The sequence below is a fragment of the Anarrhichthys ocellatus genome, unplaced genomic scaffold (assembly GCF_004355925.1).
Source record: "Anarrhichthys ocellatus isolate YVR2014 unplaced genomic scaffold, GSC_Weel_1.0 scaffold204, whole genome shotgun sequence".
NCBI lineage: Eukaryota > Metazoa > Chordata > Actinopteri > Perciformes > Anarhichadidae > Anarrhichthys > Anarrhichthys ocellatus.
Window position 1 is genome coordinate 2,366 of NW_022280234.1, and position 21,018 is coordinate 23,383.

The following is a 21,018-nucleotide window of genomic DNA, read 5'->3' on the forward strand; positions in this document are numbered from 1 at the left end:
GAGGTGCAGGTGCAGGTTAATGACAGAGGTCATAGGTGGAGGTGCAGGATAATGACAGAGGTCATAGGTGGAGGTGCAGGCAGTACCTGTTTGCTGGTATTTGGAGGCTGGAGGTGGAGGTTCTAGCTGCAGCTGTCTGCCAGAATGTGCAGGGAGAGGCGGCTGCACATTACTTCTTTTTTATCAATATGCAATTTCCCATAATGCACCCTTCCCTTTGATGGAAAGACATTTTCCTTCAATGTTTAATTCAAACAAAGACGGACAGTTTGGTTCCGATAATTCCAAAATCAGCAAACAACTGTGACCCAACACAATCATCACATAAATACCAACTTTCTGCTTATATTGATATTTTTTCCAAACTTTCATTTCAGCTACATCAGGGCTCTGCAATACATCACAGACATGGATTCATCATGTGTTATTACTCACTGGGATTAATCCCATAATATCCACTTCTCTTGATAGTGTTACTGCTCGTCTCTCTGAGCTTCAGTCACTTCAAGCTGTAAACCACATCTTGTGCTTCTGAACCATGAGCTCTCTGTATTGTTCACAGCTACTGTTCATATTTAAAGCTGATATAAGAATCACTCAATGAAAACAATGAAACATACAACAAGATAGAAAAACACATTTCTAAATGATTTTGATCCAGATTTTTATACCTTGAAGAATTATTATGGACAGATTTTCGTTATTTGAACAGAAAAACAAAGAGAAAGTGTTTGTTTGTGACTGTTCACCTCTCTATCACGTTGATTGAACGTCATAAAGAAAGCCCTGCTGTGATTGGTGCTCATCGCTCCTCTCCTCCAGGTGGAGGCGCTGTAGGACAAACAAACACAACTGGTTTCTGAATGTTTTCATGGGAACTAGAATATAAAGAAGCAGTGATGACGCTGCTGTACCATGTAAACACCTTGTTGTTGTATCAGCTGTTTGTAAAAAGACTGGGTCCCGCTGTGTTACTCTGCTGCACTACAGCGTCTATTCACACTACTGAGCGGCACGTGGGCTTTGACCTGCTCCGTCTCCGACCTTGGCCTGTGCACCCCTCCTTAGACGACCTGGTGGTCCCGGGCTCCCCCAAGAGCACCATACCGATACCGAACTTAGTGCGGACACTGGATCTTCATTGTCCGCTGCAGGTCAGAGCTCCTGAGCTCAAACGATCCCTCAGCCTCCCGGTAACTGGGATTATAGGCGCGCGCAACCGCACCCGGCGAGAGAGCTGTTCATCCAGAGAGGTTTGGGTTTTTACAAACGTGACGTCATTAGGGTAATCAATCGGAATCTCATGATGAAAACAAAAGCAGCAGCTGCAACGTTGAAGGCTGATCAGTATTTAAGTACAATTGACCTAAAACCTTATTTCAATAAAGATCACTACTTTATCTCGTATCTTTAAACATCTGTGTGCTCAGTATGAGTTTATCATCCACAGTCATGCACAGTTCATAATGTCAGCAGATTGCATGATACAATAACTTGTATTCATTACATTACATTACATTACAGTCATTTAGCAGATGCTTTTATCCAAAGCGACTTACAATAAGTGTATTCAACATCGGTTTTCGAGAGAACAACTAGTCACCAGAAGTAATAAGTGCATGTCCTTTCCTCAAACAAGCATCTAAGAGCATAAACCAGAGCCAACATACAGTGCAGAAACAAACGAATGCAATAAGTGCCACAAACTAATATAAAAACAATAAGTGCAATAAGCTAGTATGAATACAATAGATGCTAAGTAAGTGCTAAGCGGAAGGGTAGGCCTTCTTGAAGAGGTGAGTTTTCAGCCTGCGCCGAAAGATGGGCAGCGACTCTGCCGTCCTGACGTCAGTGGGGAGTTCATTCCACCACTGTGGGGCCAGGACAGAAAACAGCTGCGACCGGGTCGATCGGCCGCAGGGACCTCTGAGCGACAGGGCAACCAGTCGCCCTGAGGTAGCGAAGTGGTCGGGCCGGGGTGTAGGGCTTGACCATGGCCTGGAGATAGGAAGGAGCTGTTCCTTTCACTGCCCTGTAGGCTAGCACCAGAGTCTTAAACTGGATGCGAGTTCTTACAGGGAGCCAGTGTAGAGAACGGAGAAGACAAGTTGTGTGGGAGAACTTGGGGCGATTGAACACCAGGCGAGCTGCAGCTTTCTGGAGAAGCTCCAGAGGTCTGATGGCCGACGCCGGGGCTCCGGCAAGTAGTGAGTTGCAGTAGTCCAGGCGGGAGATGACAAGAGCCTGGATTAGCACCTGCGCCGTCTCATCAGTGAGGAAGGGGCAAATCCTCCTGATGTTGTAGAGCAGGAATCTGCAGGAGCGTGTAACCGATGCAATGTTTGCTGAGAACGACAGTTGGTCATCCAGGGTCACACCCAGGTTCCTCGCAGTCCGAGTTGGCGTCACCACGGTATCATCAATGGTAATGGACAGGTCTCGGTGCGGGCAACCCTTCCCCGGGAGGAACAGTAGCTCGGTTTTGTCCAGGTTGAGCTTGAGGTGGTGTGTCGTCATCCACTTCGAGATGTCAGCCAAGCACGCAGCGATGCGTGCCTCCACTTGAGTGTCCCCGGGGGGAAATGACAAGACCAGCTGGGTGTCATCGGCATAACAATGGTAGGAGAAGTCATGCGAGCGAATAACAGAACCCAGAGATGTTGTGTAGACCGAGAACAGAAGGGGGCCCAGGACTGAGCCTTGTGGAACCCCCGTAGTCAGCATGCGTGGTTCCGACACAGAGCCCCTCCATGACACCTGGTAGGATCGACCTGTCAGGTAGGATACAAACAGGAAGAGTGCAGAGCCTGAAACGCCCATCCCCTCGAGGGTGGAGAGGAGGATCTGGTGGTTAACAGTGTCAAATGCCGCAGACAGGTCCAGGAGAATCAGGACAGAGGAGAGAGAGTTAGATGTCGCTGTGTGAAGCGACTCCGTCACCGCAAGGAGAGCTGTCTCAGTCGAGTGACCCACTTTGAACCCGGACTGGTGAGGGTCCAAGAGGTTGTTTTGGTGGAGATAGGAGGATAGTTGAGTAAAGACAGCACGTTCAAGTGTTTTGGAAAGAAAGGGTAGAAGAGACACCGGTCTGAAGTTCTTGACATCAGAGGGGTCAAGTGATGGTTTCTTCAGAAGGGGGGGTGACTCTAGCAGTCTTGAAAGCCGTGGGAAAGCATCCTGAAACAAGAGATGTGTTCATGAGGTGGGTGAGAAAAGGAAGGAGTTCAGTCGCAATAGACTGAAGAAGAGGGGAGGGGATCGGGTCAAGGGAGCACGTGGTGGGGCGGTTAGATGTAACAAGGTTGAGGACCTCGTTAGGGGAGAGGGGAGCAAGATAGGGTAAGATGGGGCATGGAGAGGGGAGGGAGAGCTGTGGGGGAAGAGCTGGAGATAGTAGAGAGGGAGAGAGTGGACAGGGGGGCTGAGAGAAGGAGGACCTGATATCGTTTACCTTCTTGTCAAAGAAGTTGGCGAAATCGTCAGGGAGAAGGGAGGAAGTAGGAGGGGGTGGGGGTTGGAGGAGTGAAGAGAAAGTTTCGAAGAGTTTTTTAGGATTGGAAGCAGAGGTTAGGATTTTGGAGCGAAAGAAAGCAGCTTTAGCAGTAGATAGAGAGGAGGAAAAAGTGGAAAGAAGAGCTTGGAAGTTAAGAAAGTCCCCCGGGAGTTTGCCTTTTCTCCATTTACGCTCAGCCTCTCTTAGGCTCCGTCTGTCAGTACGCACTGAGTCCGACAGCCATGGGGCAGGTGGGGTTGGCCGTGCAGGCCTGGAGGTGAAGGGGTAGAGATTGTCCGAAGAAGAGGAAAGGGTGGAGAGGAGAAGATCAGTAGCAGCATCAGGGGATAGGAGAGAGTAGGATTCAGGGTCAGGGAGGGCAGAGGTAACAGAAGAGGAAAGATCAGCGGGGAGAGGGATCGAAGATGACTACGGGTAGAAACCATGTGGGTAGATGGAGGAAGTACGGGGGGAGAGTAGAGGGAGAGGGAGTAAGATATGAAATAGTGGTCAGAGAGCTGGAGGGGAGTGACTGAGAGGTTAGCAGTAGAACAGTGTCTAGTGAAGATAAGATCCAGCTGGTTGCCAGCCTTGTGGGTAGGAGGAGAAGAGGAGTGGTAAAGGTCAAAAGAGGAGAGGAAGGAAAGAAGCGGTTCTAATTTATCAGTCTGGATGTTAAAGTCTCCGAGCAGGATGAGTGCGGAGCCATCATCATGGAAGTGTGAGACTAATGTGTCGAGATCTTCCAAGAACTCACCAAGAGGGCCTGGTGGGCGATACACAACAGCAATGGTGAGCTTGACTGGATAAGTGACAGTAACCGCATGAAATTCGAAAGAGGACGGGGAGAACAGAGGAACCGAGACAAGAGTGTATTTCCATTTTGGGGAAATTAGCAAGCCAGTACCACCACCCCGCCTCGCAGCTCTGGGAGTGTGAGAGAAAGAGTACACTTCTGACAGAGCTGCAGGTGTGGTGGTATTTTCTGGCGTGATTCAGGTCTCAGTTAGAGCAAGAAAGCTGAGAGAGAGCAAGGAAGCGTAGCCCGAGATAAACTCAGCTTTCGGCACTGCCGACTGGCAATTCCAGAGCCCCCCCGGTACCACTTGCTCAACATGAGCTGAGAGAGTAGGATAAATGAGGTTAGCGGGGTCACGGCACCTGGGAGTGGCCCAATGTCTACGTGACCTCCGAGCAGAAGAGAGGACCGAAATTGGATGCAAACACATGGTTTGAACAATAAAAATGAGGTAACTACACGTTCGAGAAGTCTTAGCTTGCCGAAGTCGGGCTTGAAAAAGTCGCCTTGTTGCCTTTGTTTGCCCTAGCCTGACGCTTGAAAGCTGACGCTTCCAGCCTACAGAAGTGCTTAAGGACAGCAATCTACTGATTGTCTGCCAGGAGTGTAGGCTCCTCCCTTGCAATTACCAAAGCTATTCAGCAGCTGAGACTAAATCACACCTCCTCAGACAGGCAGAAACTCAGTCCAATCACCACTGAGGCAAGCCTAAGTACAGCTATAAAGACAACTTAGTTATTCACAATCTGTGATTGAAATATAAAGAAGTTAGGCTTCTTCTGACACTTAATAACAGCTGACCTAGTTGTATACATCATGTATTCAAGAAGCAAACATACATGAAAGAGTGAGCATGTGTTGATCACGAGGCAGTAAATGAAGAGAATTGAAAAATAAAGAGAAATTTAGCATTACAAATCTGCTGTTGCAAATGACTTGTATATTTACATTTCCGGTTGTATTATGATAAATAACTGCCTTTTTTTGCAGTGCAGACTGACAAATGTTCGCAACAGCAAAGGTGTTAACATGTTTCGTCTTTTTATTCAGTCATTGCAACAGTGACAAAGAAAAAAAGACAAAAGAAGTACATGAGGTTGATTCCACTGCTGTATGTGTGAAAGTGACTCAACACTGATTGCAGAGCAGTTTTAATGAGACGGTTTTATTCATCAGCTCCAAGTAATTTAAATGAAGCGATTAGGATTTACATTTTACACACACGCACGCACGCACGCACGCACGCACGCACACACGCACTGGTTTCAGTTGGTTTATAGATTATATAGTCAGCCTCTTAGCGACATCTGCTGGTTGAGAGGAGAACATACAACAATCTGATGAATCAAAACACTGACTTTCTGCAAACATTATACACTCACTTCATTAGAACACAGACAGATAAGACGTATGCTGTCATATCTAATGTGTGGGATGTGAATGGAACTTCTTGATTTGGGAAAGTTGCACCGAACACAACACTTGGGATTCAAAGCACAACGGGGCAATAGTGGCATCTTCTGATTGGTCCATTTTGTCGTGACTGCAGCCACTGAAGTCTTTTGGTTGTCTGAACTATTACTGAGGGCCATGCAGAGTTATCTCATCCCTGATGTTTGTCTCTCACTCCCAATGCTTTCCACAGATCGTACATTTTAGGTGCAATCTCTGCTGCAACCAAAGGTCCCATTGTCAATGACAAATAACTCTATATATGTGCAGTAGCAATTTCTATATGTTAATATCCACTAAATAGGAACACTCTTAAAACACATCCTGCATGAAGACCAACCCACAGCCCTTTCTCTGATATGCACAAGGTATTTGGCACAAAATCAAAGGCCTGTCTTTGTAAATATTCCTCTCAGTCTCCTTACAAATTCATTCTTAATTCTGTTTTTGTTAGTGTTTGCTCCGCCGGTCTACAAGAAGTCCGTCTCCTTCAAAGTGGACTGTTGAGCCGAAGATGGGACACCAGCGCTGTGTCTCCTCTCTTGTCACACAGAGGACAGGACCTCGCCCGACACCTCCTTCGCCCTCTTCCTTTCATTCCGCTCAGCCCTCTCCACATCCATGACGGTGAAGAGGGGCTCCTGGGCTGTGACCGAGTCGTTCCGGTGTTTGGTGGCAGTGAAAGGTGTCTTGATGAAGGCCTCGGAGTAATGTCTCTTCAGCTCTGGGTCTGGACAGAACAGGTAATGATACAGGGCTGCGGCCAGAGTCCCGCCCAGAGTTGGACCTACCCAGTACACCTAACACACAGACGCACGCACACGCACACGCACGCACACACGCACGCACACAGGGGAGAAACAGAACATTACATCAAGACTTGAAGACAAACTGTGGTTTCATAGTTTTCATAGTAAAAATCTTTTGCCATAAATTAACTATAGGTCATTTGTAGAAGGACAGCTTGAGTTATTAGTTTTTTAAATAAAGTATCATTATTATTTTGAAATGCCACTTGCAGAGAACACTGTCTAGTTTAACCATTTAAATGTTGAGTGCATTGAATTTTATTAACCAAACTAGCTGAATCCAAACAGAATAAAATATATACTTTAATATTTAATAATAAATCTTTTGCCAACATTTCTGTGGCCGTAATTACATATCCTTTGTTAAAAACAACCATATTTATTTTTACTTTTTTTGCGTGACTCACAACCCAAATGCAAACCTGATGAACCTGCATAGACAAAAGGTTGTGACACAAAGCTAGTATCTGTGTCTGTTTATGTCACATCTGAAGGGGGCGGGGCTTATACTGGAAGTTATTAGTCCTTGTTTGCTTTCATTTTCTGCATGAATTAGTTTTTTTCTGCTATTTATACTCCTCATAAATATATACATACAGATTCCAAAAGACAGAGGAACTGTTTAACTGAAGAAGACATGAGACAACAGCCAATCACATTCAACGACAATCTACCATGTGATAATCAGCTGAAGAGCGTTCTGTAACTCCCTGTAGTGTCGTTACAATGAGACCTTAGAAGTTGGATTGTAGTTTCTGTGCATGGAAAATAAACAATCTTTCCATAGCTATTGATGCTAACATCTATTTAACAGCACTGATCGATAATAAGAGCTAACAGAGTGTGTAGTTACCCAGTGGTTTTCCCAGCACCATGTGACCATGGCTGGGCCAAACGTGCGGGCAGGGTTCATACTGGCTCCAGTGAAGGGAATCTGAGGAATAAATCTCACATCATACCGTCTCATGATCACATAAGCACATATTTACGTTCGTAAATATATAGAGGGTTGCAACATCTCCACACTATGTTATTTGTAAGTGCCTTCCATGTCATCCAACAGGCACTTCCTGGTCTGACAGATGGATCAGCAAGATTACATCATGTGTCATTACAAACCACTGCTCACTGATCTAATAACGTTTCACTTCGCAATGGTTTAGAAGAAGAGGACAGTCACTCTATATTGTTCAACTGAAAGACTTGTTTTTTTATGGCAAACCCCAAAAAAAGGCAATCTGTCAACTTTTCAGCACAACATTTGAATACTGCTTCTGATTCATCATATTGGTCCAGTTCGATTGGAGAAATGAGTTTGGCCATCGTTTCATACATTTTTATTGACTCAAAGTCAAAGAGATATCTTTTAAAATGTGTCATATGTTTTCCAAACAGTAACTATTCACAGAAACTAAAGAAAGCCATGCAATAATGTAACAGTGATGCTGTTATCTGTACATTTATTTGGAATTATTTCTCTCAATGTTATTTAATTCACTTATAGTTATTTTGACAAAAGCTAATGTTCAGAAATCAAAATGTACAAGCAGAAAGCCCAGCTGTTCTGTGCGGACTGTCTGCATCAAATATTACACTTAATCTATAGCGGACTGCATTCATAAACAAGCTGTTTAAACACATTTCATTATTTTCCTCCTCTATTACCACATTAGTCTCATATTTCAGATCATTCTGTTCTTCTGGTATTTCAGTGCACAATTTTTAAATAACTTACAAAATATCAGAAGAGGCCCGAGATGCCGTCATACATGTGATTGCTGTGTGAGAGCAGAATCCATCTGACACTGAGCCCCGTTGTCTGTGCGGGTTATCATCTCTTTCTGTTCATCTGCTACAGTGCTGTGTACTTACGGCGAACAGGTGACCGACACACACAGAGAGGCCGATAGCCAGAGCAGACGAGCCCTTCAGGTCATTACGTTGGTGGTTACAGGTAGCGCACACAGTGAAGACCAGCTGGAAGGTGATGAAGAGTTCTACAACCAGCGCGTTTCCCACGGAGATGCTCCTATTTACCTGTAAATACCAAACATACAAATAAATACATCATCAGATATGAACACCCCTTTTACACATTGTATTAATCTCTGTATCTGGATATAATAGATGCAGAGGTTGAAGTTGATGTTGTAATAGTCATAAATGTCATGTGTTATGTTTAGTAATTGTTCAATTCAATTGTAAAGTTATATATACCTGTTGCATTTTATTAGTTTCGGAACTTTTTTTGTCTATAGTTCATCTATTTATACAACTCTTTATTATATTATATTCCTTTATCAGCTACATTTCAACAACAACACCATCTTTATTCATTTATCATTGAGGTCAGGTTAACAGACTTTGCCGGTGTTTTGCATGGCAAGTGTTTGCTTAGAACTAATTCCATTAATAGTTCAGTCAAATAATTTGGGAAAAACCAGACCGGTTGAGGAGACTGAGATGTTTTTGGGAGGGGGGCTTAAAGAGACAGGTGCTAAAATGGAGCGAGGGTGAGTACAGGTTTATTCAGACAGACGGTATGATGAACAATAAAGAGTTTTTTGAACATTACAGCATGTAAACATGTTCTAGTAGAAATCCAACATACAAGTATGAACCTGAAAAGGAGCAGGGTATATCCCCTTTAACTGGAGAAATATTATGATGTTATGATAAGTAGGATAGTAAATATCTGCTGTCAGAGAGGAATGACTGCGGTGCCAACATTACTGTGAAATAACAGTGAACTGCTGGTAATGACTTGAAAAGAAGACGAACTGTGGTGACCCCCATGCCACCCCTGACAGAGGCCGGGGTGATGCCGTACAGAATGGCGGCCCCCACTATGGCTCCCACACACTGGGCCAGCAGGTAGAAGACGCCTTTAGTCAGACTGAGCTTCCTGGTCACCACCATGGCTGCCGTGACTGCAGGGTTGACGTGAGCGCCGCTGATGCGGCTGAAGCACTGCACCATGGTGGCAATGCTCAGGCCGAAGCAGAGCGAGATGCGCACCAGGTCAGCGGGACGGGGATCCTTCTCGACGGCCCCCCAGTTGATGGTTGAGCCGAGGCTGAGCAGGACAAAGAGCAGCATGGCGAAGAACTCGGCCCCCACGCAGCGCCAGAACTCCTGAGTCCAGATGCCCTTGAAGGCAGACATGGCTTTGTCTCGAGAGCAGCAAGATGGAGGCCATAAGTGACAGTGTGGTATACGGCAGGGGAAGCAACACCTCCTGGAAGAGAGGACAAGAGAGACAACCATCAATAGAGGATAAAAGAAGGTACTGGGGCTTAACCCCCTAAATGGAAAAATAGCGATAATCAGAACACATAAAGTCACAAATAAGCAATGAGTTTGGTACATACTGTACATACAAACATATGAGCCTATCACTTGTTATATTGGATCACAGAACAGATTAGAAAAGAGCCTTCTTCAAAATGTATCTGTTTTGATGTGAGCCAAACAAGTGAGATGCTAGTATTTGAATCCAGCTCTGAACATATTCAAATAAGCTGATTGACCTATATTCTCATTTATTTAAATAGTTTGCCACTATCACACCATTGTAATATCACAACAGTGCAAAAGGTTTATAAGTTTACAACAAGACACAGGAACATCACCAGAGCACATGGTTTCATTATAGTGTATATAGATTATAGTGTATATAGATTATAGCGTATTATAGTGTATATAGATTATAGTGTATGTAGATTACAGTATATATAGATTATAGCGTATTATAGTGTATATAGATTATAGTGTATGTAGATTATAGTGAATTATAGTGTATATAGATTAGTGTATATAGATTATAGCGTATTATAGTGTATATAGATTATAGTGTATGTAGATTATAGTGTATATAGATTATAGCATATTATAGTGTATATAGATTATAGTGTATATAGATTATAGCGTATTATAGTGTATACAGATTAGTGTATATAGATTATAGTGTATTATAGTGTATATAGATTATAGTGTATATAGATTATAGTGTATTATTGTCACGATCAGGCTTTGCCCTGTGTGTTCTGTGTCTTTGTTTCTTTCTGTAGCTCCTCACTCTCCTAATCAGTTCATTCAGTGCACCTGCCAGTCACACTCAGCTCATCAGCTCATTACTCTCACCTGCTCACTCTGCCTCCTTCACTATTTAAACCCCTGCCGCACACACACCCACTGCCAGATCATTGTTTGTTTTCCTCCCTACCCGCCCGTTTTGCTCGTCCTGTTCCCGGTTTTCCAGTCTGCCTGTTCTGCCTTTTCCTGCCGGATTTTCCCCCTCGTCTTTTGTCTTGTCCCTGGATTCCCTGTTTGTTTTTGGTTATCATTAAAACCTTTTTTCACTACACCTGACTGTCTGCGTTTGAGTCCTCATCATGCCCCGTGACAGAATGATTTGGCCAAAGATGGACTCAGCAGACCACGGTATGGAGTGTCGTCTCCCTGACTGGTACAAACAGTTCATGGGAACCCGTCTGGCCTTTGGAGAACCTTGGAGTGTCCAGAAGGCAGACCGTGATCTAATGGACATCCCGGTCAAACCTCGAAGGAGGCAGAGGAAGGGCCAGACTCCCTCTCCCGCTGGGCCGCAGTTATCCCCCGCTCCCGCTGTGCCGCAGCCGACTCCAGCTCCCCGTGTCAGGTCGGCGGTTCGACCGACTCCAGCTCCCTGTGTCCGGTCGGCGATCCAGCCGACTCCAGCTGTCGCCTCGGAGCAGCAGCGACCTCCGGACCCGGCCGCCGCCGTCTCCGAACCGCAGCGACCTCCGGACCCGGCCGCCGCCGTCTCCGAACCGCAGCGACCTCCGGACCCGGCCTCCGCCGTCTCCGAACCGCAGCGACCTCCGGACCCGGCCTCCGCCGTCTCCGAACCGCAGCGACCTCCGGACCCGGCCGCCGCCGTCTCCGAACCGCAGCGACCTCCAGTCCCGGCTGCTGCCGTCTCCGCGCTGCAACGACCTCCAGCCCTTTACCCCGCTGGGTCATCAGTCTATCCCCCTGAGCCCCAGTCTATGGACTCCGGTTGCCCAGAGCCCCATCTCCGAGAGTCGGCGACCTGTTCCCCGTCTGATCTCCAGCCCCTGGAGACCTGTTCCCCGTCTGATCTCCAGCCCCTGGAGACCTGTTCCCCGTCTGATCTCCAGCCCCTGGAGCCCAGTTTCCCCCGTCTGGTCCCCAGCCTCTAGAGCCCAGTTTCCCCCGTCTGGTCCCCAGCCTCTAGAGCCCAGTTTCCCCCGTCCGGTCCCCAGTCTCTAGAGCCCAGTTTCCCCCGTCCGGTCCCCAGTCTCTAGAGCCCAGTTTCCCCCGTCCGGTCCCCAGTCTCTAGAGTGCCGTCTCTCGAGTGCCGTCTCCCTGATCTCCAGGTTCCAGAGCCCTGTCCTCCGGACCCTCAGTCTCCCTTAGCTCCAGAGCTCCGTCCTCCAGACCCCCTCCACCCACCCGGTTGTGGAATCTGACTCTCGGCCTCGGAGGAGTTATCATTAAAACCTTTTTTCACTACACCCGACTGTCTGCGTTTGAGTCCTCATCATGCCCCGTGACAATTGGCGTATGTAGATTATAGCGTATGTAGATTATAGTGTTGTGAGGACCCCTCCCTTCCACCAGGGGTCTTTGTCCTGTTTCCAGGTTGTCTTTCAGGATGGTAATCTGCTGCTGATGAGCCACACTTGAGCCTGCTGGAAGTCTCAGCTATAAAGGCTGCGCCTCTTGTTTGGACGACCTGGCTGTTTGTTTGTTTAGTTTAGGTCTGTTAGTTGGTTAATTAAATAAATGTCTATTTATTACTTTTAACTCGTCTTGTCTCCCTCATGTTGCGGCCTTTTGAGCCGGGTCGTGACATATGGGGGCTTGTCTATTACTGGTTGACCCGGTGTCTGCATTCACTTCAAATCAGTAGCAGCTGTAACCTGGTAGGCAGGTGCACCTCGTTTAAGTGAGTGAGATGTGCAATCTGATTGTTTGGGAGACATGGATGAGTTTAGTGAGTAGGCTGTTTTCCTGTTTGGTTATTGTAGCAGCTGTAGTGATCAGTGTTCCTGAGGAGCGTTTGTGTCACTGAGCATGGGTTATGCTGGTGGTTTTTGCGGAACAGTTTAGGTGGTCCTGTATACACGGTGAGTAAATTGCTGCTGTTCTGTCCCTGTTAGGCTGAAGAGCGGACTCCCTTTGGAGGTCATTGGGGGGGGGGTGTGAAAGTGGTTAGAGCAGTTGTCTCGGGGGCACGTCCGAGGCTGCAGGTGGGTGGCCAGTTCCTGGTTGCTTTACTGGCCCTGCGGGTTTTAGTGCGTAAGTACCCACCACAAGTAGCACCTGAAGACTAGGGGGGAGCTTACTTAGTCTCTGGATAGGCAGTCAGAGGGACATGGAGGCAGTGATGTCAGCTGTGTAAGGGCTGCTCTTGCTGGGGTGTTAAATTCTGTTCCTGGTTTTATTGAGGGAAACTAGTTTCTGGTGTTTCCTGCTAACTGCATGTTTTGTATTCTGGTGATCATGGTCATGTTCTGGACTCTGTAACAAGAGCATTGCACAGCCTGTTGGGTGTCTGGGTATTGGACCCAGTTACCTTGCAGGTGGAGCCTGAAAACTGCTGCTGCACAGTGTGCAGTAGGTATTCATGGTTCATAGGGTAAGCAAGTGGGTAATAAAAGGAGGGATGTGGTGAACAGATTTTTGTGTTGGTGCGGTAACAGGCAAGTTGGTAACGTGGCCTGTTACCTTCAGGAACATAAGCGCTACAGCTCATGCCTTGATTGGGTGTGCTGAGTTGTATTTGGGTTGCCTCTTTGCGCGTCTGTCAGAGGAACCTTTAGGCTACTACAGCGTAGTGCTTATGGTAGTTTAGTTTGGTGCTTTCTGTTAGCTGGCAATTATGACAATTCCAGTTCTGGGTGTTCACCACTCGTTCATGCAGCAGCTCATTGCATGAACTGGCCCTCGCAGGAAGCCCTGCTTCCCCCCCATGTGCAGTACCATATCACTGTGTAATCTCTCTGGCCTTCCTTCCTTATCCACTCTCACTCTTAGATGCTTCTCCACATGTTGGAGTTGCTGGGTTGCAGAGTGGAGATTGGCTGGGGGGATGCACTTTTAATCTGGAATATGAAATCTGTAAATTTTGAATCTGTATGCAGTTTGTTGGTGTTCCTGGTGGGAACACTGTTTTTATGGAGGGGGGTGTGACGACCCCTCCCTTCCACCAGGGGTCTGTGTCCTGTTTCCAGGTTGTCTTTCAGGATGGTAATCTGATGCTGATGAGCCACACCTGAGCCTGCTGGAAGTCTCAGCTATAAAGGCTGCACCTCTTCTTTGCCTCTGGGTGCGCATCTCCTCTCTGCCTCCTGTTTGGACGACCTGGCTGTTTGTTTAGTTTAGGTCTGTTAGTTGGTTCATTAAATCAATGTCTATTTCTTTTAACTCGTCTTGTCTCCCTCATGTTGCGGCCTTTTGAGCCGGGTTGTGACAGTGTATATAGATTAGTGGGTATATAGATTATAGTGGTTTCTTTGTCCCTTTGATTCAACTTGGAACAATGTTATACCATCAAAAGTCCAACAATGTCACTACAATAACCGTGTGGGCCCCTTTTTTCACGTTTGTAGCGCATGTATGGGAGCACAAACACAATGCTGGCCAAACTTTTGGTTTATTACCACACACTTTTTTTGCACGTGTATCATGTTTATCTTTCAGAATCATTTATTAATCAATGTACTTCATTCTCTATGTAAATAAGACTAATGATACGTATTAAGTCATAGCAGCAGCAGAGGTCCTAGTGGTAGTAGTAGCAAGAGTAATAACGGCAGTAGTAAACGTAGTACAGTATCAATTCAATCAATGATTCCTCAGGAATGTTTGTGCTTAAATCTACAGCAACTCGGGGTCATTTATTACAAATAAATACACCTGAAGTCTTCACATCAATGGCATCAACATGAGAAAAGGCCTGAGCCTTTTAGTGGATCACAATAAACAAAACTATACTGCAGCTCCACATCTGCAAACTACACAGAAATCTATTTGATGGGATTCGAACATTCTTCATTTTAAACCGAATTATTCTTCCTGAATTGTTGCCAGTAGCCTATAATAGCTGTGATAACAGCAGCAGCGTTATGATAGTAGCAGTGACTGGTGACTAGTTTACGATCAGTGGTTCTCTGTTTTGGATTTTCCTGGCTGCGTAAAGTCCAACACCACGCTGATTATTGACTGCGGTCATGTGGTCCGTCATCCGCAGAACCTCGCTCACGTCAGCCGGCACTTGAAATGTAATGCTCGTCTATCCGAGGTGCTACGGTACGGGTGCTTGATAGCCCAAAAAGCCCCGAAATAGACCTATATTTCATCAATAATTTGTCCAATTTGATATAACAAGTCAAAAACGTCATTTTGTACATTAAGTGAAATATAACAATAATAAAATCTGAAATTACACTGCAGTATATTCTTTAATTGAAAAAGGGCTGGAAAATTATAATATTACCTAATCATCTTTGATGTCTAAAAAAAACATTTCCTTCATTGGTTGGCTAAAATTTCCGTTGGAGTTATGTTCATGATGACCCCATGTATCTCCATGTCAAATGTAATGTATTATTACTATACAGTTTTTGATAAAAATTGTAAAGTCAGCTCAAATGACATTTTGATATTTATAATTTCCCTATATTTGACATTTTATAAAAATTAATCCTTAAGAGGTTATGTCAATATTTCACTTGATTCTTGTTAATGACGACCCTCACTATGTACATGATTATTGTCATAAAATATTACTGTACAGTTTTTGAGAAAATTAAAGGCAAAATCAGCTCAATTTACATTCATTTTCAGAATTTTCCTATATGACAGGTTATAAATACACATCCTTAAGAGATTACAAGAAACTTTCCTGCCAACAGAATTGCTGTCATACGTATATTGTGCAGTTAAGCCTTGATAAAGACATGGCAATGCTTTACTTGGACCATGACTTCGACAATGTAAATGTAAAAATGTTACTTATGTGCACTAGTCAACACATCAACTCGATACAACCGTTACATCCAGAACGTTACGAATCCAACCATCCCAAAAAAACCTGTCAACACAAACAATATTACGAAGATACGATAAGATTAAGCCTAAATAGGAAAGAAAGGTTTCTTTTTAAGCAAGGCAGTTTTCTCTATATTATAAATGCTCAAAACAATCCGAACCACAGCGTTTCGTGCCGTTTTGCCGCAAACGTACCTTCCCAGCTCCAGTGCGTTTTTACCCGTGTACTCACCTCAAGCGCTCCAGAGCCCTGCCGCTCTCCGTCATGACTCCGTCAGCCTGCTGGGCGCTTCTGTCTTTTATAGAGCGGAGTTTGTGCCCGTTGGGGGTTCATCCAGGCGGTCTGACCGGGATTGAACCGGATGAGAGGAGAGAGGAGCCATCAGACAAATGGAATGACCAGGGAGTAACGCAGTTCATGGATTAGATTTAGAGTAATATGATCACATGGGTTGAATGCTTTTAATGTCGGGGCCCACATTGTGTGGTAGTTCTATATTGAACAATAACAAGTTTAAATCGAATATCTGAAAATCCTAATTTAATTCTACTCATTTTGGACATTGAACAAAACAAGAAAGCTTAACGCACCATCACGTTTTTGGCTATAGAGAATTTTCATAAAAGAGATCTTTGCAGCACCACAAAGAACGAGTTATGAAGAATAATTCGCTGAGTTATTATCGATTTTTTTGAAAGTCATTCTCAGTTTTTAGTGTCATTGTTTGATCCTTTGGGCTGTTTTGAATGTGTTTTCCCATTGAGCTTTGTGCGTTTGCTCCCATTTAAGGTGTTACAAAGTAGCTCAGGCCATAGATGCTGTGGTGTTTGGCACTGGAACTTGTCCCTATAGAAGCATTCAATAAATAAATGAGTGGATGTAAGAGATGTTCAGTATGGCTTGCCTGTAATGTCAGATTTTTGTGTGACTTAGTGAATGCCTCTGGCCTCAAGGCTCCAGAGCAAACACTCTTCTGGCAAATATTGTACGAGAAGTGTTTTTGTTATTACACTAGAATAAATAAAGTTATCGCTCTATAAATGTCTTATTACACTAGAATTAATGTAGTTATTGTACTACAATAAATGTCTTACTACACGAGAATTAATGTAGTTATTGCATTGTAATAAATGTAGTTATTGCACTAGAATAAATGTAGTTATTGCACCAGAATAAATGTAGTTATTGCATTATAATTAATGTAGTTATTGCATTGTAATAAATGTAGTTATTGCACTGTAATAAATGTAGTTATTGCACTAGAATAAATGTAGTTATTGCACTAGAATAAATGTAGTTATTGCACCAGAATAAATGTAGTTATTGCATTATAATAAATGTAGTTATTGCACTCGAATAAATGTAGTTATTGCACTAGAACAAATGTAGTTATTGCACTAGAACAAATGTAGTTATTGCACTAGAATAAATGTAGTTATTGCACTAGAATAAATGTAGTTATTGCACTAGAATAAATGTAGTTATTGCACTAGAATAAATGTAGTTATTGCATTATAATAAATGTAGTTATTGCACTAGAATAAATGTAGTTATTGCATTATAATACATGTAGTTATTGCATTATAATACATGTAGTTATTGTACTATAAAGTAAGTAAAGGGCAGAGTTCTATAAGCTGTTAGAGAGCAAACAGTAGTTCACAGCCTTATTTAGGATGAAAAAAATACATTTGGGCAAAATAGATCTGTAGATTATTATGCGTCATTCAGTCTACAAGAATTTAGGTGTCATGTTTAACTAATTTCTGAAGTTTTCTGTGCATGTAACAACACTTGCGCAATTATGTTTTATTTACATTTAAGATCAATTTTATCTTCATTGAAAGTGCTGAGAAATAATCCATGCTTTTATGCGCTAGTTATATTCTATATTCAGTTTCTCAACTGAGTTTTTGTATTTTTTTGTTGTTTTTGTTTAATAAATTCCATTTCAATGTTCATATGTTTGTTACCATCATTGAATACTTTTATTGTGAAGTTTTTTTCAACTTTTGTTTTGAAAAGTGCCATTGAAAAAAACCCTTGCTTACTTACTTACATGTGGAGCCAGTGAGGTGAGAGCCATTATAGAGTACACATCCCATAATGCAGTGTGAACGCAGAGCCGCTCTAATAACCGCACAGAGCATCCAGCCAGAACTGCATGTAAACAGTTATGATAAGATCACAAACCACTACACACAACAGATCCATGTTGTCAGTGCTATTGTTTTGTGGAGGAGCATCCACCCCCCCCACATCACTCCCAATCCTACTGGATAAATAAATACTGACGCGCTGCTGAAACACAAGGCTGCCAGTGTTTATGCTTCTTCATGCGAGCTGACAGAGCAGCCCTCCCTCCTGTCACATTATACAGTCAGTCCACAGCACACACACACACATCATCCTTTCTCTTATATAAGTATTACACAATATCAGTTAACAACCATGCAGAACTGGAAGAAATGTGTGAGTGAGAACAAAAACGTATAAATAAATAAAAAAGCTTGGGGACAGCAGCGGAGCGCTTCTCCAGTGAGAAACCAGTTCTTTCGTCCAAAACATTCCACTGTTGACCCGGTGTTGACCTATATGACTTTTTTGACAAGGTTATAAAAAGTGTGACATTCTGTAATATTTGGTTTTAAGAATTAAAAATGGACTGGACTTGTATTTCTCTTTTCTAGTCTTCCGACCACTCAAAGCGCTTTAACACTACATGTCATCATTCACCCATTCACCCACTGATGACAGGCCTACCATGGTACCATGTTTAACGTTCACACACATTCACACACCGTAGGCACAGCTAGATAAGTGTCCTGCCCAAGGACACATCGACATGTGACTTGCGAACCGCCGATCTTTTGATTGGAGGACGACCCTGCTCTCCACTTAGCCATAATATCGTGTGATAATGACCCAAAAAACCTTTAAAAGTGTCGAAACATAGATGGCCAGTGAAGTAAACATGAAGGAAATCTCTGTTGATGAACTACAGAAAGAAAAATATGCCAAGAACACAATTCAAAAGGATTCTTTTCTTACATTATTCTTTATAGCTGTTATTCAGCCAATAAGCACAAGGAGCACTGGACCACCAGGCCCTGATGGCGGATGAAACAAGTACAGTCCCATATTGTTCCATTGACTCCTCAGAGATGGCTATCTGTATTTTGGGCCACCCCGTCTCAGCCCTTGGGCTGGTCCAGGAGCAGCAATGTCAACTGTCACTTGTATTGCTTGTGTCTTGTGGTCATTCTTCTGTTTGTATTTGCAGCAAAGATGATGTGAGAAGCCATGCATGCTGATAAGATACAGGTCAGACCATGAATGGTGGCAACATGCTGTGTGTGGTGGAAGGGCATTGTAAGGACTCCTGTAAGCACTCCTGGTAGTTAGTAAATGCCTTCAACAACTGGAGAGGATGCAGTGGGATAGTTGAATTAGAGTTGGGGTAAAGACGGGTTTCACACAACAACTTTGAGCCAATTGCCTCGTTGATTGCTGCTTGTTTTTTTTGTGATCAAATTTGTATTGATTTTCAAGATTTGCATTAAACATCAACCATAAGTTGCAATGAATACACATACATATGTACATATACACACACACACACACACACAGTATATGCATATATATATGCATAGGCACACACACTTACTAATAATTGTAAATAAATGCGAAAAATACAAATAAATCCCGCCCCCCTCCCACAATTGGCGACACCCACCCCTAGTCTACATCTCCATATAATACGTTTGGGAATATATTATCATATAACTAATTACATAAATTACAGAAATACATAGCTTGCTGCTTGTTCTCGAGTTTGAATGAGGCGTGTCTTGCAGCCCATTGGTTGGGTGTTGCAGACACACCTGGTGGAGATCTGAATGCACACTTCTGCTTGTTCCATTAATGACTTTGGCAGACTTGTGATGAGGCTGCCCCTCGTTCTGAGGTGTGCTCACAACACGAGGACCTTGTTTAATGTAAACGGCGGTGAATGTTGTCTCCTGACTGCAGCCAACACAAATGTGTTTGCATCCAAAGTTCAATGTTCTTTATTTGTCACATGTCACAACAACTTCCAGTGAAGCCGCCGATGGAAATTGCATTCCTTGTTCTCAGGCTTCCTCCAGCAATGACCAACATGTATCAAAAGAAAACTGTCCAAGTACAAATAAGGATCTAAGACATAAATAACAAATAACAATAATATATCAAATATAAAATCAACATATCCTCATGCAATGGGTATATATGATATCATAGGAGAAAGTAAGATAAAAGAAAATGTACAAACTGATTTTTACAGCGTACTCATTTCCGTAGCTATGACGGCTATAGCAGAACAACCTGGTAAAATTAGTTATGATAAATGGATTAATAGAATAGTAGTGTAAAATAAAGTAGCGATAACACGAGTAAACTGCAATATAGACAAACAGGGTGTGCAGCAATGTAGTAATTCACAGGAAGTAATATGTAATACACTGTTATAAGCCGGTAGTGACAATAGATAGTTAAACATGCAGGTTAAATCTGAGTAAAACGTTTGAATTGACCGGAAAACAGGGAAAACCTGTAAAAAACAAGAATGATTTGTGTACTTCCTAGAAAGAGATAATGAAGCTGGTCCATTTATTTCACAGTTAAGAGACAACATAATGACACCAACATTACGATTGCCAATGAATGCACTTTGGTCTGCATCTGTGTTTCCTGGTTTGGTCTAGGCTCCTCATTTCCAAGTAAGTGATATTTTAATGCTTCATGTTGCTTTGCTTCCAGTTTATGTGGCAGAACTTGACTGGTCTGCAGAGAGCCCTGACCCCGTAAACCCACACGATCTCAAATACCAGCACTACAAACTATGGCACTCTAGGATCCAGCTTCAGTTTTGGACGTGTCAGGGCAGCGTGTCAGTTTTGGCTTGTTAGTGTTTTTTCAAAATAAACTTATGAAAAAGTAAGGTAAATGAAGTCAAGTTGATTTGGTTTTACAGGGCATGAACAACTGTCCTTAAAGTCCCATGTTTGTTTGACCTCCTTTCTACTTGCATAGAGAGCGAGCCAGCTGAAAGCCCGGTGCGTTGCATACAGACGCCGAGAACCATCGACCAAGCGTCGGTATTTGAGGAGTTGGGAATGACAACGGTTTTCATCAACACCTCACTTATGCTTTTATGGCTGAATGGGAGCAAGCCACAAAAGACAGAACAAAAGACTCTGCAGTTTGACATTCACGAGTGGCCTCAGGTCACCTGACTCCTAGAAACTGTTTATATTTATTTCATTTTGTGTAAACATAACCAAGTTCTGAAAAAGTTGAGTATTGCTTTAGTGAGAGACAAATGAACAGAGGAGGTCTGCAGAAAGCAAGGGCCCCTATAGGT

The 21,018-nt window shown here is 43.6% G+C and overlaps 1 protein-coding gene across 2 annotated transcripts; it reads right to left on the minus strand.

Moving 5' to 3' along the window:
* Positions 1–5,387: 5,387 nt before the first annotated feature.
* LOC116400780 (aquaporin-4-like) lies at positions 5,388–15,919 on the minus strand. 2 transcript variants are annotated; one of them, XM_031878814.1, is made up of 5 exons: positions 15,846–15,919; positions 9,335–9,791; positions 8,426–8,590; positions 7,407–7,487; positions 5,388–6,544 (listed from the first exon to the last, which is right to left on the minus strand). In XM_031878814.1, the coding sequence occupies exons 1-5, from the start codon at positions 15,878–15,880 to the stop codon at positions 6,290–6,292; spliced, it is 993 nt and encodes a 330-aa protein (XP_031734674.1). In that variant the 5' UTR covers positions 15,881–15,919; the 3' UTR covers positions 5,388–6,289. The 2 variants fall into 2 exon arrangements, with proteins under 2 accessions (XP_031734674.1, XP_031734673.1); XM_031878813.1 differs by lacking the exon at positions 15,846–15,919 and having other exon boundaries at positions 9,335–10,116.
* Between the last annotated feature and the right edge of the window lie 5,099 nt (positions 15,920–21,018).

Bases quoted from the DNA above. Each gene is read 5' to 3' on its own strand.
- LOC116400780 (XM_031878813.1), bottom strand. From the start codon at position 9,931: ATGTACAGTATGTACCAAACTCATTGCTTATTTGTGACTTTATGTGTT. The intron at 7,488-8,425 runs GTAAGTACACAG...TTTATTCCTCAG, and splicing joins GTGTCGGTCACCTGTTCGCC to ATTCCCTTCACTGGAGCCAG. The intron at 6,545-7,406 runs GTAACTACACAC...TCTGTGTGTTAG, and splicing joins GGTGCTGGGAAAACCACTGG to GTGTACTGGGTAGGTCCAAC.